The sequence below is a fragment of the Bombus impatiens genome, unplaced genomic scaffold (genome assembly GCF_000188095.3).
Source record: "Bombus impatiens unplaced genomic scaffold, BIMP_2.2 scf_0930, whole genome shotgun sequence".
Lineage (NCBI taxonomy): Eukaryota > Metazoa > Arthropoda > Insecta > Hymenoptera > Apidae > Bombus > Bombus impatiens.
The window spans coordinates 123,103-139,650 of record NT_177349.1 but is presented as its reverse complement, the minus strand read 5'-3'; the positions used below and the strand labels follow the sequence as shown (position 1 = coordinate 139,650).

Sequence of the window (16,548 nt, the reverse complement as noted above, 5' to 3'; positions counted from 1 at the left end):
CTTGTTTCGAGCGTTCGATTCCCGCCAGGTAGACGGATCAGGTTGAAGAAACTGGATGATCCTCTCCCCTCCGTACGCCAGGCTTACTCGCCGATCGTGTTTCATCCACCCTTGACCGGGCCAACAAAAGCTCATCGATAACAGCCTGCCGTTTTTAGTAGCGGCGACAAGTTCCCATGGCTCTTCCCACGGGGAACACGATACACCCACGCAACGATTATTTCTTAAATCGCCTGAGAAAATGCCGATCGACCCGGTAAAAATTTCATCCATCGGCGTCCTCCGGCTCTGCTGTGCGTCTGAAGACGACCGTTCAGAAAATTGCGTCGGGTTGCCCTGTGTACACAGGAGGAATTCCTGCTGGGTAATTTGGTAAACAGAAAAAATCCCTCTGTAGAGGGTAAGACGTTGGCCGGTGTGTTTTGTGAGAAATTTTTGGAGAATCTTTCGAGCATTTTCTAAAAATAACCTTTGGATTTGATGGATTTTTAACGTTTCACGTAGTGGTACCTTTGAAGAATTTCGAACATTTTGTAAATATTTAGAACTTAGAATATTTGATCTTCCGAGAGTTTACTCGTTAAATATCTATTTCGCTAGCATTCTGTTTGATATTCGATGTATTTGGTATTCGTAGAAAATGGCGCGCATTATTTGCCAGCATTTCACTGAAAGCACAAAGCACAGGATTGATTGCTCAAACTAATTACAATTTTCGCTAACTTCGAAGATTTTACCATGTCGGAAACGTAATTAGTCATTCTATAGGCACAGTACTCTATCAATCCGATCTCGATTGCGCCAAATCACGTTCCTATCACGAATTACAGTCTAAATTTCTCGCGAGAGGCAGTGGTATTCTATAAGAGCGAGAGGAGGCGTGAAACGATCAACACACTCGATCAACGTCGCCGAAACAACGCCTCCGTCAGCTTCTGCTTCCTATCCACCGTACGAACTTTCACTCGAAAACGAGAAAGGAGGAACGAACTAAAAGAAACGACCGGATTAATTTATTCTATTCTCTCCACCTACTGGCAGGCTGAAAGAGCGGACCGATTAAAATCGTCCTTGCTCGATGATCGGTAGTCGAAGAAGGGAACAACCCGGGAGGACTTCCCACGCGAGCTAACAGTTTTTAATTATTTTGGTAATTTGTGGCTGATCGAGCCGGCTGCGGATGGGATCGAGTGGGTAGCGATATTAAGTATAGACCTCTCCGCGAAAACAGAGAGATATATGGTCGTTGAAACGTACACACGCGCGCGTATATACGCGAATACATGGGCGAAGGATTCGAGCAACGTGTTTCACGGAGCAACGATTCGTCCGTGCTACGGTGTAAAATTAAATGGTGCTCCGGCCGAGTCTATTTCGGCGGGGCAGGTAGCGGCCACCGGTAATTACTACCTACGACTTAGGAGCTCAAAGATAAAATGAAAGGGCCCGGACGATTTTCGAAATCGAATTCGCGTCAGTTGTTGTTGTTGCCGTTCCCGAGCCATAGAGCCAGTAGAGGCACCCATCGTGCACCCATCGTGCAACCAGCACAGCGTGCACCCTCCGCAGACTTCGAAGTTTTGTTCCTTTTCCGGTTCGACTTGGGTCGCGTGAGCAACTGGCCCTCTTCCCTTCTCTCTTTCTTTTCTCTCTTTTTCTCTGCATCGTATTGAGAAGAACGAGGATCACGATGGTCGTCGAAGATGGGACGATTGATCCAATGTATGCATTGTTACGGAGGAAGTTCGTTAGGTGATCGGCTGGTTGATTAGGTTCGGATGTGCAGAGAAAGTAGATTGATCGGGTTAGTCGAATTCAAAGGATATCTCGAGTTTGAACGAGATAAGAATTCTAATTGGTGTGTATGAATTCTTGGTGGAGTTGTACGTGAAACATCTTAGAACGATGCAAACTCTTTTTGCTCTTTGGTATAAAAACAGCATTGAAATACATGATAATTCATAAAGGGGTAAATAATACCCAGCTCACTGGAAGTCATCATGTTAAACATGTTGCATCTGACTTCTTCAAAAAATGTCTTTTTAATGACTTGTTCGAAACAAGCAGAAGACAAGCGTCAACTTGTAAATATAAATCAGTTGGAAGAAGGAAAGGAAAAGAAGAAGTATTTGAGGATATCCATAAAACACATAAAAAACCAAACTCAGATTGGTTCAAGGGTTTACAAGTACAAAAGTGGAATTATCATTTTGTTAGATAGCATTCGTCGTTTCTTCCAAATCAGTAAATAGTTGAGAAATATTCAACTTCAAACTGGAAGAATATATCAAGACCAGTAAAATAACAAGTTCACATTATTGATTTCAAGTTTCTCGAATCAGATAACTTTAGTCAAGCGAATTTTATTCTCACAAGTATTCCAAAAATGAGTTAAATAAATGAAAGAGGCATAGTTTTTGAACTGAAACTTCCGGGTTCGAATACGTAATTTCCTCCGCTTCAATCACGTCCGGCCTTCATTTCCTCGTTCTCGGATTTCCTGGATTTCCAAAGCGCAGATTTACTCACCGTTGCCGCTTGATTTGTATACTTCTATGTACGTACATCTAATCTTAAAGTATCAGAAACGAAACTGGAACTCGCTAATTAGCATGCACGAACGAGGATAATGATACTTTCATTGATCCATCCCCATAACGAGCTTGGCCGGTTAGCTGCTTTTCAATTAAGATATTAAACACACACTTGCTTTTACATAATTGCATCCAGTTCTAATTAGGCATTTACATAATTATACGTATTCCGTATAAACGTTACCCCGCCCCCAACTTTATACGCGCTAATGAGATCGCTGATAACAATTAACCCGCTTAAACGAACGTCCCCGTGCACCATTTACTCTCGATTATCGACGATGATCGCCGCGTTTTCGAGAGTCATGCTGTTATTAAGGCGTCTGATTGAGGAGCACTCCACCAACGGCGAAAGAGGAATACGGTTTTATCGATAATCCATTCCCATGAGTCACTTACAACCTGTTTCGTTCGACGATCCTCCTCTTCGACCTCTTTCTTGTTCCAACTCGAGTGCTCAATTATTTCTAGGAAGAACACAGCCATTTAATATCCTCCCGAAGTCCATGGAATAGATTATTCTAGCCTCTTTGCTACTTCTTCGATCAATCACCAGATAATTAAGAGTTAAGATAATTGCTAAATTAATTCTTTCCGATATAAAACTGGAATATTTCTGATAGTATCTTTGGATTGGTAGGATGTTTGGTGATTTTGTTAGCATCGAATCGTTTCGATTACATTTTCATAGGAAAGATTGATCAGGCTGGTTTACCATTCGCTGATCTTATAAAAATAATTCAAGATCTAAATGAGAGGTGTGCATTCGAACTTTCTTTGTATTGCAAATTACATCGAGCATTGGAAATTTTTAAGATGTTTCCTCGAGACTATGTCGAAACCACCTGTAACCCAGATAGCTAGAGATTAAATGTTAAATATGGAACATTAAACACAGAATGTGAGTGAAAGCCATGTTTAATTAAGAAAATGTCGCTCTTCCTATCAATCAATGTCTTTTCGCTTGAATGCATTAGCATATAAAGGAGGATGAAAAGAAACTATGAATTCGTATATCCACTCTGATTAATCCCAACTTAAATCTAATTATCCAAACATTACCGACAGCTGACTATTTAATATCTAATTTTTCGAACTGAACAACAAATCAAGATAAAAGTATTAGGTTGTTCGAAAAGTTTCTTTCGTTTCATAAGGTGATAATAGATGAACAACAATTTCTGTTTTATATTATTTTATTGAATTAGGTATGATCCATTTCGTTCTATTTCTATTATTATGTTCGTGCATAATTCAATAAACTAATATAAAACAAAAAACAGTGTGCATCTATTATTTCCTTATAAAACGAAAGAAACATTTTGGACAATCTAATACAAGTTAAGGATACGAATAAAGTATGGAAGAACGAGTTAGATCAGATGAGGAAGCGGTTGAAAAAATTATAATCGGCTCGCGTTTCGTCAAAATCAAATAAATTATTATTAAAATTTATTAGTTGGCACAAGAAAAGTGGATATGGGATCAAAGGAAAGAAGCTCGGAAACAGTATCGACTTCCGTCGACATCCTTCAGGACAGGCGTAGAAAATTCCATGAGAACCGCCAGTAAGGATACGGTAGGATCGTTTCTCAGTATGCGTTCCGCGGCCGTTTTTTCGGTCGAATGAGTTATTCGTATTAACTCCCGCGATGTTCGACGCGCAGAAGACTAAGAGCCGAAGCGAGGTATGGCTCGCTGCACCTTGGCTATGCGGAAAGGAAAGGCTATTCTCCTGCGAATCGGCACACGGACGGTAGAGAGAAACGACTCATCCTCGTCGTGCACGTCGAGAGGCCCGGCAAACTCGTAACAAGTCACGAGCAGAGGTGTATACGCGTCGACGGCCACGGTAATGCTCTCAGAAAGGAGCCCTAAAACGCGCGTAAAACCCTCTACTCTCGTGTACCAGGTGTCCAGAAATCAATCTGGTGACAAAACGCCGCTCCTTTGTTTCCCCGTGTCAGCGACCGATCGCTTTTTTACGCAGATCCTTGGTGGTCTACCGATATAACGATGTTTTCAGCATTGAACAAAGTATAAGCTCCGTTGCTCGAATTTTTAATCTCTTTGAGAAATTTTACTTAAAAAACATGAAGAATGTAATGGTGATCATTGCGTGGATCATATCGTGGATAAATATTTTTATAATATTGTTATCATACGCTATGGGCTAAGGGAATGGCGTGTAACGTAACAGACCTTCAAACTTACACTGTCAGAATGAATTTTGTTGCGTTAGAGTTTTGTAAGACTTTACATTTCTTTGTTATGTTATAAACTACGTGGTAGGTAAAGAAAGCGTGAAATGTAAAATAACGAAGTGTATAATCTTATAAACTCAGAATTGATTGCTTTATAGTACACACTAAAGATCTACAGGATTTGTTTAATTTAATCCTTATTGGAATATAAATTACGTGATAGTTAAAAGAAGTATCGTAAAATAATAAAGAATGTAGTTTTACAAATTAAGAATTTATATATATAATATTTATAATATTTATATATATATTATTCAAGTATCTTATAGTAAAAATTACAGTACAATTTGACTAGTATATGTGTATTAGTACCAGTACATGATAGTATATTTACTGTTAGGTTTTGATAGACGTTACAAATTTCTAACTTTTTCCAATTTTACTAAAGATTCATTGAACTCCAATTCCAAAGCCATAAGCCTTTCAAATAGGGGTCATCTTAGATACATCTTCATCTAGAAAGTCTTTTAGGAGACCATAGCAATAACCTGTCTGACAATGTAACAAGAAAGAGTAACTCGCGGAGGGAACTTCGAAAAAGCGCGGTAATTTCAGTCATTCGAAAGACAGACGATGCCCTGACGAAGTGGAAGGTTTTAAGTAGCAGCTGGAGGTAGTTGACACTTTAATGACTGATGCAGCGTCGGCTCTGTGCATCGTTTTCTTACGCATTTAACCGGTTGCTGCGTTAATGCCTGTTTATATTACGGTACTACTGCCATGATCGTGCATGTATTCGCACGAATCGGACGCGAAAAATCGTAGACAAGACTTGGCTCATTGCATCGACCGCTGTATGACTTCGCTGGACTTCCGACAAACGGCTTGACAGTTACTAAACGTCCTCCTAAGCGGATTAATCTTTCATAACTGCGAAACGTTACCAGGAACGATCAATAGAATTGAGTGAACATATCTTTCATTGTGACATGCGTATTATGGGAAGGAGTACATTATCAGAATGTTTTATCGTATTAGCAAATATTTCATAAGCAATTCGAATCCAATGACACTCGATATACCATAGCGAACTTTGTTTTACTAATATGTACATTATGTAGAGAACGCACAGAATAGAATTAAATGGAGGGGAATGCATACAAGTGAACATACTCAGATTCGCGTGTATTTATGACGATTTATTGAGTGCTCGCGATGGATGAAAATTGACACGTGATTGGAAGCGAAATGTTTTCTATAACGTTGAAAATATTAATTTTTATTAACCCTTATTTATTAGGATTTTTTCTCTATTTGAATATCTACTCTTAAATTCCGAATCCTTTTTCTTATACTTACGCTTACACTGTTGTCACTTGTCTGACCATAAGCGTTATTTTATCGCAACGATACTTGCGTTACTTTATGTTTTATAATAAAACATACATTTTGTGATACCTATATGTATTTAGTACGTAAAACAATTTTATAATACTACGAAAATATACAAGAAAATATCGCACTCTTCTGCATCGAAAGTAAAAATTGATCGTCAGGCGGAGTTACGCGTACAAGATTCGAAGAATAGGATTACAGAACACGGTCGGGAGGAAACAATGTTACCGAAAGAACAATCGACTTCACGAAGGAGGTACCCGGTGAAAGATGAGCTTTCGCACAATTGACCTAATAACCGTGAAAGCGAGCACCACGGGCAAAGTGATTGTTCTGTGGCCGAGAGGCGCGGAGCACGATGGGAAGTGGACGTTAATACGAGGTGTCCACCTTTATTACACCTCTCGACAGCTCTGAGAGACTTCAATTATCCCTGGGTGGAGCCCGACCTTGTGGGAAAACAACGGATCGAGCCTCTTCACGATGCTTGAGCATCATCCAGAGACACAAATGTCGTTTTTATGCCAGGCTATATTCTTTGCATAAATTCCAGTCATAAAGATCCTTAAACTACAGTAAATCTTTCCGTACAGAGATTTTAAACATTTCTTTGCAGTCTTGAGAATTCTCGATTTTAACAAAAATTCTCCTTAAGGTCGTAATACTGTTTGACTGTTGATATTCGTCTGTTGAAGTTCTTTCCTCTCGCACATTGATAAGCGTAGGCTTAATCGATCGCGCATTGTTGAACACGTTTTATTTACGACGAATTTATTTGTGTTAAACGAAAGGTTATTTTAAACTTCCAAAAAATCCGAGAAACTTCAGCGTCAGATTAAGTATATTAATATATACAATCTGAAGTTTAAACTTTTGTCGATACGGATAGAAGTTCGTTTCGAAGAATTCCAACAATGAAATATCTTATGACTCCTCGACGACCTAGCTTAAACACGACTAATTATATACAACTAGGAACACAGTCAAACGCGTGCTGAAATACAAGAGCAAGTTCTAAAAGAAGCCACAAATTTCTTACGGGACGTCTAATCGTCCCAATTAATCCGACATAAGAGAATCAGATCACGCGTTGGCGCGCATAGTTCACCGGTTCGGCCGCGTGAGAAAGAGTAGCGTCGTGGCACAGCGATCGGCTGTTAAGAATTCCAGCCTCGTATCCACGACGATACCCATCCGTATACGTATCATCGAACGTACTGGCCGATGCCAGTTTTGAAGAAGGCCATGTTCTTCCGTGTCGGCGGCCTGAAAGCCATCTCCGCGGCTCCGAGCAATTTCACGTCGGCACGTGAGCGGACTGTGCAAACTTTGGCCACGCAAACGCAATCCCCCTTATACCCTGGTCACAGTCGTTCACGGTTTTCAGCTGCTTTCGGAGGCAACGGGTTACTCCAGAGGCGAGTGCCTCCAGAATAAGTATACACGGCTAATAAAACGACAGAGAAGAGGAACGGTCGTTACACTGCCAGACTGGTCAAACACAGCCGCGGAACAGGGCGGAAACACACCGCTTCTTGGACCAAGTGAAGGTCCAGGCGTCGTAAACGCGACGACGACGATCGCCCGCGGTACCAACCGAGACCAACCGCTCGAGCAAACGCACGCTGCTCGTTTTACGGCCACGACATACTCGCCGTTTGCACGCTCGATTGATATATTCCCCTCGAGGAGAAAGACTCTCGTCGCCGTTAACGGATATTGCCGGCAGGCTGCGTATTATCGACGTTTAGCTCGGTTAGATCTTTTCAGAATCGCGTACAGGGTGTACCAGTATTGTGCAAGCTGGTTGTGTATGTGGGAAAATATGTATAGAAAAAAATATGATTGTTAATAGGAAGATTCGAGAGAGAGAGAGAGAGAGAGAGAGAGCGAGAGAGAGAGAGAGAGTTTAGTTTGAAGATCTTGATGTTGAACTTGATAACTCGACGAACTTCGATGTAGATTATTATCTGGCAGGAAAGTTTAAGTTTATAGGTGGGTTGAGCAAACTGCTTGGTAAGTGAAACGTCTATTGTATAACTCTGGATTATGGAGTATAATAAATACGAGAGTCTAATTTGACAAATATTATGAAATTTATGTGCAGTATCCTATGTATATTTGTCGAACAGTAGTTTTTTGCATCAGGCGATCCAAATATCAAACAGAATTTCTCATTGTACTTGTCTTTTTACTGACACATTATTATCACTTCCGTCGTAATACTATACACTTTTGATCTTTGCTTTATTCTCATAATTCTGACAATGGGATCATCAGTTAATCCAAATATCGGACAGAATTGTCCGTGTTGCCCTACGCAACGTACAAAAAAGAATTTAACAGGCATCAAATATAACTTCTACTTTATCTTTCCTCAAGATTCTAATGATCAATGCGTCATCGGCAGATCTAAAAATTGAACTTGTTTCACAAGATCGTGCTACTTGGTATAAATCAAGCGTACAAAGAGTTAAGAAAAGATTATCAAACAAGCAGACACCGAGTGCATATATCTACACATTCCTCACTGGCTTCTGCAATATGTTCGAAACGATCACAGAAATTCCAACCGAAGATTCATCATTGAATAAACTGCCTATTCGCGGTAACGATAATGCGAGGACACGTTTCGTTTTAACGAAGATTCCTCGTTCGAGGAAGGAACACTGCATTGTCCCTCGCGCGAACGTCCGCTTGATGGCTCCTCCATTTCCCGTGCGCCACAGCCGGACATTATCCGTGATTTACTCTTCAATTTCCGCGGGATTCATCCTGGCGAAGTTGCCAGCCTCTACCCTTCTTACTGTTCCACGTTGTTCGCACGAAACCACAGAAGCTTGGCTCTAGCAAGAGCGAAAATGTCACTCGCGAAACGACGTTATATAACATAGTAGGAAGCGCGTCGTGGAAAGGCCAGCAGACGATCCTCTGCGCTTTCTACCTTCGATCTTACTCTTACGATAATTACATAGGCCCCCAGGGCCCGTCCGTGTATGCTCGTTCGCTCGATGCACTTATACGTACAGGGTGTCTTCGTTATTTCAAATGATAAACGAAAGTACATCGTGGTTTTAAATTAGCGGTACGAGCGAAGTTGAAGAAATCCTATGGTTGAAAATAAGGCAGAAGTGGAAAATAAGAAAATTGCTTTGAAAACTACGTTCTCGAGGAAATCGAGTCTTGTCGAGTATACGTGAATTTACCTGCAACTTCGTTACTCTTGATTTTCGTCTTATTTTGACCAGACAATCTCCCTGTCTTTACTGTTACCACGAATTTAGAACGATAAGAATATCGAATTTATTGCTCTGCGAAGATCATTTTGATTTTGCACCGTCTCAATGGACCAATCTCTCCTTGTATTAATTCATCGTACACGCGAATATTAATATCTATCTGGCATAAAATTCGAGAAATTCTCTTCGTATTTCATATCTTTATTCTAACTTTCTAATAAAGTTTTTTAATGATCTGAGTTTATACGATATTTATTATTCGGTTATACTTATAGAATATACTGACGAAGGTTGACTGTCAAAGTCTGGTACACCCTGTATATCCACGTATCCACGTCTAGGCACATACGTATATCAATACGTGCTTAAATACACATATAATATATACGTTTAGTGTATGAGTGCGTCGAATACACGTGCTCGCTCGATGCATTAGAAACCGATAGGTATAGGCGAAGCATACATAGAGAGCGTTTCGTAACTGCAACGAAAGGAAGACTCTCCGCCGTTGAAACGAGACGATTTCGTGCCGCTTTTATTGTTAATCGTACGTGGGCAAAAGCGAGAGGCCGATGTAAATTCACCACGGGTTGCGGCATCGGCGCGGTTGCGAGATCCCCCGCGCAATTTTGACCGTGAATGGGAAAGTAGATGGACTTTCGTGTAGACTAACCTGGACTGCCAATTTATAGAAGGTATCGGAGTTAAATCTCTTGAAAGTTGAGAGTCGGATTGAAGAACCTTTCTAGGCAAATGAATTTCTTGCAGAGCTAAATTATGAAATTTCAGTTTTCTGCTATCGTCGAGAATAACAAGCAAGGGAAATATTTTGGAATATTTTGCAACTACAGGAAATAGCGTGAAGAAGCATCAATATTCCTGGAGATAGTTATGAGATTAATCGGAGATTTTTAGGAAACTATATTTATTAGGAATTCGTATTACCACCTAATTTCTGACGACTGAAAACTTGAAAGCAAAATACAAAATTGTGATATTAATGTGAAAGATGTCAAATCTTGTAGAACTATGTTGTATTATCCTATCGTAATTTTTACAGTATTAAACTATACGATATTTTTGGATAAACATTCTTTTGCACCGAATCACGTGACATCACACGAAACATGGGGATGAAGTACAAAAAGAAATAATGTCAGAATGGAAAGGTGAACAGGGAGCATCGAAAAATTGCCAGAGCACGAATATAGTTTCGAAATAGTTCGACTTTTTCCAGCGAATCGGTTCGAAGTTGGCGAAGCGTTCGTAATAGATACTCGAGGGGCCTTTCGCCTCCTAAGGCCGCGGAGACTTCCGTTTTCGCGGGACCCGAGCTGGAAAATCCCGCTGTTTTATTATGCCCATTAGAAAGAGCCGAATGAAATCGTGCTGTGTTTAATGCGGACCGTTTTCTCCGCGTAACGAGCCCGATAAATTCGCCTTCATATTGAACGGAAAAACAGCGACAGCTTCGTCGCTAATGTAAACGCACTGATAGAGTTTAATGCGCCATTAGGGGTATCCAAATGTCAGATGTAAAAGTGATATGTGCACGGATCAAAATATAAATTGCTGCAACTTAACTGGACTCTTTTTCGATGATCTATTCAATGTATTGTATCAATAAATGATAGACTCACAGATGTTAATTTTAAAAATATAATATTTTAAGTTGCAATAACATCTTCCTTCCATGATAACCTGGTAATTTAATGCCGCAAGAAAGAAGTTACAAAAGATAACTATAATATTAATTATAATATAACTATAATATTTAACGCTTTCCTATTCTTTTCAGAAATAATTTCAACAAATATAACACAGTAGAACTCCATTTATCTCAAGTTCACTTATTGGAACAAAATTTTAATTAATTCCCGATTAACTGCACTTTTGTTGATTGAATTCACTTGTCTGAACGTGAACTGTTATGTGAACGAAACATAATAGGTAGCGAGGAGAATTGGTGAGCTCCTATTATGTGAACTCCTGTTATATAAGCTGTTCCCCCCAGACAAGTTCGGATGAATTCTATTATGTATATCTAATATCCATTACTTATGTTTCATTATATGATATTCAATATTTTCCTCCAAAATGCAATAATATAGAATAAATATTCGAAGAAAAATTTATTTTCATATCGTACAATTTTTCTAACTGATAAACTCGTATAAAAGATTAATTCTTCGATAGTATGATCGAATTTATGAACAGTATTATAAATATACTTCTGTCGATTGTCATAGGCTACGAACGCGAGCGGATTCTTCGAGGTACAGATCCTCTCGCTAACGAACAACAGGGGCACCCTGGTGGACGGTAGGTGTTGCGGCGGAGGAGGTGATGGCGGAGGAAAGGGAGAATTACCACCGTGCACGACACCGTGCTCGACAGCCTTCTGGCTCTGCTTGAAGGAATATCAGTCCAATGTCACCGCCATCGGCTCCTGCAGCTTTGGCAACGTATCTAGTCACGCCCTCGGCCAGAACACCTTCACCCTAAGCGAACCTGTCACCCTACAACTTCATTTCACCTTCCGATGGACGGTGAGTAAAATGTTTTATTTCAGTGATTCTTAACCTTTTGTTTACCACGAACCCCATTTAAATAATTTCTTGTTATCGCGGACACCAAAGACTTAAATCCTTAGTGTGCCAAGTATGTTAAATAATTAAATAATTATTTAACCACTAATAATTAAGTAATTAAAACACACATCAACTGCTGAACAACTTTTTGGGAAAAAAAGATTCATTATTGATAAGCAAATAGACATACTAAATATTTTTTATTCGAATAATACAATAACAACTTGCGAGAACTTCGTAGCCTCCGGAGATTCGCGCACCACAGGTTATGAACAGCTGTCTCATTTTATTAGTTTTATAAATTCAGACAAATTGCAACTATAAAGAAAAATAAATTTTCGTTGAAGAAGGGAATAAATTTCTGCAAATATATAGCATGTTCGATACTAAATAATGATGTCCAGAAAAAATAATTTTCAAATGAATCACGCAGTTTCACGAACCTTGACAGAAGAAAATATTTATCCTCCATTACGTCTTAAACAAACACGCGTTTCTCTCATTCCAGCCTCGAATTATCATAAACAGCATAATGATATTTTCTCAGGCAAAAAGACGACCGTATTCGAAAGTGTGAAACGTTCGAACAGGATTAACCTGTCAAAAGTAAGAATCCTTAAAGTACGTGCCATTCGTGAGCTAATTAAATATCATACACTGTACGACTATTCATAAACATGAGTTGAAAATTTTAACGCTAATTGTTAGTAACAACTTTAATTGAAAATTTCAAGTAATCGCTTGGTAGCGAGCGATTCTGTCATAGGGATATAGAGATCTTTGTCCGTTGGTCATGGTGAGACTTCAAAGAATTCAGTCGAGGTGGGAATTCCTAAGAGATCGTTAAATGCAGTCAATATTTCAATATGGCTTCAATCAGGAAAGATAATATCCATATACTCAATATTCAATTACCGTAACGAAAGTCAATCTTAGCAGTTTTTCAAGACGCGCTCCGCAAAAATGATTTCATAGTTGCTATAATACCAGGAAACCAAACCAACGAACCCGAACATAGTACGAGATCTATGATATTTTCTAAATTCCTGACCACGATATCGCACACCTACATATATGCATATAATGCTGCACGGTTTTCCGTGCTTAACGCTTACCCTCGAAAAAAAAACAGCGGGGCGGCTTGCACGTATATTTACTTTCCATATATTTTTTTATTGCGCGCCCATGGCCCCCCATAATTGAATTAGCTCGGGGAGCGCTAAATGCTCAAAGAAACGTACACACCCGTGAACCTAGTCGCTCGTGGTAAAGAAAAACGAAGGAAAAAGCGAGTGGAACGGGAGAATGGGGGAGAGAAAAGATCCTTCACGGAAAGGAAGCAATTTAAGGGACTCTGTTTATGCCCTCCTCTCGAGTGGGAACGGAACGAGGAAAGAGGGAACGCATCGGTCCCACCCTTTGTCGCCCTCGGAAGAAACGGGCCCCGGCATGGGTCTTCTTAGAGCCTCACGAGCGAGTTATGAAATATACAAACATGCTAGTGCTCTTCAAATAATCCACTACTGACCGTGTCTGCCTGTCTGCGTGCGAACGCGTACCTCGCGAGTTTTAATGCGCGCACACAGGCATAGTACAAAAGGAGAGCTGTGCCTCGATTTGGTCCGTTAGGTTCCAGTGGAGAGCCCTTGACGTATACGTTCAGCCGATGTGTATACCTCTTGCGCGCGGAAACACGTCGTCATGGTTGCTCTTGAGAATCTTCAGAGGATCTCTTCGGTACCACTCGTCGAAATCGGCCGTTCGTCTCGACGTAATTACGCTCGACAGCCGCCTGACCGGGCCTGGTGACACATCACGTGGGTGGGATGTTGGCAATCGTTCATTGGAACTACTGCTGCTGTTTGGGTTTAAAGATTCGACGACTGCTTTTTCATTACGCGAAGATATATTGCTAGGCATCTCGAGTCAAGTGTTCCTCGAGGAGTTTGTAATAATTGGAAAGCGGCTTCTAGTTCGTATGGTATTATGAAAGAAGTTTGGTGAATCGCATGAATTCGTAAACTGAAGACGTTTTCTCCAATTAGTAGCTGTCTCTTTTAGTTGAGGATTTATTATGTACCACTCTGAGGTTCTCCAAGAGCTTCTGTGTTTAATCTTAGGAAATTCTTGCTCCTGTAGTTCCCGTACTCGTATCCGTCGATAATTATTTATAATTTTAGAAAAGAGTAACGTATTATTAAGGAAAATAATTCAGAGACCACCTTTCTCTACTACTTTGTCTGTCTTTCTTAGCACAAGATTTATCATTAATGAGAAATTTACATCGTTCTAGCGTTCTTCAACTCCTCCCCGCAGTTTCTCTCCGGAACTTTACAAATTTCTTACTTTGAAAATCTTGATGGGATTCCATTGATAATCACTTGTCGTTCTAAAGGTAACGAACATATTGCCACAGAAACTTGAAAAGATTATAGGAAGTTATTGTATCGTTGATATTATATTGTTCATATGATATTGTTTTCTCTAGTTTATGGCTGCCCTTGTTTTACACTATTTCAGTGTTCGCCAAGAGCTTCTCCCTACGCTTCTCTAAGCCTCTTACTTCAAAAATCTCCACTAATAGTCATTTGTCGCTCCAAAGAAAACGAGACTGTTAGCAAAGAAAATGGACGATTTGAAAAAGAATTCCACAGTTAGAGGTCAGCCAAAAAGAAAGAAGAAGGAGAGGTAGAGGAACACGAGGAGACGTTGCCAAGCAACTGGAACCGAACTGGAATTCTACGTAACGACTCGTCGATAGAGGAGCAACAGACCGGAAATCCTTTGGATTCGATAGCTCTCGCGCGCCCCGCATCGACAAAGGAATCGGGGCTAGAAATTTGCGATCGACGTCGCGATACAATACTCCCGTAGAAGTCCTTTTCCAATGGAGCGACCGGAGCCCTCTGTATTGTTGCGAAATTGCCGGCCCGCCCGGCAGAGGTTCACTCGTTTGCCTTTCAACGATTTCGAGAATGAGAACAAGAGGCCGCCGTTTAATAGAGCCACAGGCGCCGCCTCTAAATGAGATTTCGCGCGATTTTAGCTCGAAGAGGAACGCCTTGAAACGACGATCTCCTTTCTTTCCGCCTTGAAACCTTGTTGCTTCGCACCAAGTACCATACGGGAAGAAATTTGTTTGTTACACACGACGATTCTTTGTTTCTTTTCACCGAAGAACCTGGCTATTGTATGGGGTGGTTTTTGCTCAACTGAAGAATAATTAGATGAACTCATTTTACAATTAGATATTTCGAAATTTATAAATTAAAATGAAAATCGTGAAAGATATTTTTAAATTGTTGGCAAACTGTATTATTTTGCAACATATGGTTGCACGCATGCCTATTTCCCAATGAAGCGTTCTACACTTACCAGGCTCTCAATTTCATCCTCATAATATCACATTTTTCTAGTCACATGAAATTACGACTAAATAATTTAATATACTTTTACATTTAATACACTTGGTTAAAGTGCCCATTACAGAGTAGAACTACAGCTACGTATTGTTAAAATTCATTTTATGAGAATGGCAAATCATCTCGTCGAACAGAGGCATAGGTATTAATTGTTACGACCACGCAGTAGATTATTATTCTTACTAGAAATTGGAACATTGAATTTGCATTTGACGGATAATTTGAGAGATCCTAATTTTCCCAAAGGAACCCTATTTTCTTAGAAGCTCCATCCGCATGTATGAATCCATAGACTATCCAATAGATACAAATTTTCCCAACCACCGCCATCCGATAAAACATTTCGAGACCGGTGAAATCGACCGTAGACCCTCGGATAATCTTCCTCTCTGGAATACCGCGTGCACTTCGCTCGGTCGAAACCACGCTTAAGACCATAGTCTTTCAGTTAATAAGCACGCCACTCGATACCGGTTACGACCAAAGAAAGAAACAAACAGGCATATATGTATACATCTGGCACGGCGAGTAATCGTCCTTCGACTTTCTCCGTTTGCGATTTCAATAGCGGCGTAAAGAGGCATACATAAGAAGGGAGTACCAGCCGCCTTTTCAGCGGTAGCATAATGGCACAGGAAACGATCAGCGAGATGAGAGTTAGCCGAGCTTTTGCACAATCCTGACGTCTGTGTGTGTCTTCTGAGCAAACACCACGTTTCGCATCTTTCCTTTCTCCAGCCACGTGTTTCTATCCTTTTTCATCTCGTTCTACGTTATATAGACGCGTTATCTTTGTCGTCGTGTTCCTCGAGGCATCTTTGTCTACTTTGCCTCATGGAAAGTCTCTATCGCTTTCCTGCTATTTTCATCCAGAGCCTTCGCTCTTTCCCACAATGATCATTTTCTCTCGTCCGTTGAATCGCAAACTTTCATCGATTTTCATTTTCATTTTCCATACACGGACAACGAATCGCAAATAAGCAAACCCGTTGGCGTATCTATTCTTGACACAATATCCACGACTTCTAAGCATCCAATGTGGGCGCCTCTATCAATGATGTGACGTCACAGTCGCTGGGCCCACGTGGAACTCACCGGGCATT

At 40.3% G+C, this 16,548-nt stretch overlaps 1 protein-coding gene across 1 annotated transcript in view; it reads left to right on the top strand.

The window, feature by feature from the left end:
- LOC100750208 (protein jagged-1) overlaps positions 1-16,548 on the top strand; it is a 58,680-nt gene that overhangs the window by 12,304 nt on the left and 29,828 nt on the right. The window contains exon 2 of the mRNA XM_012391140.3: positions 11,682-11,981. Within this exon, the coding sequence (XP_012246563.1) occupies positions 11,682-11,981 (300 nt within the window). The remainder of the gene's footprint in view (positions 1-11,681; positions 11,982-16,548) is intronic.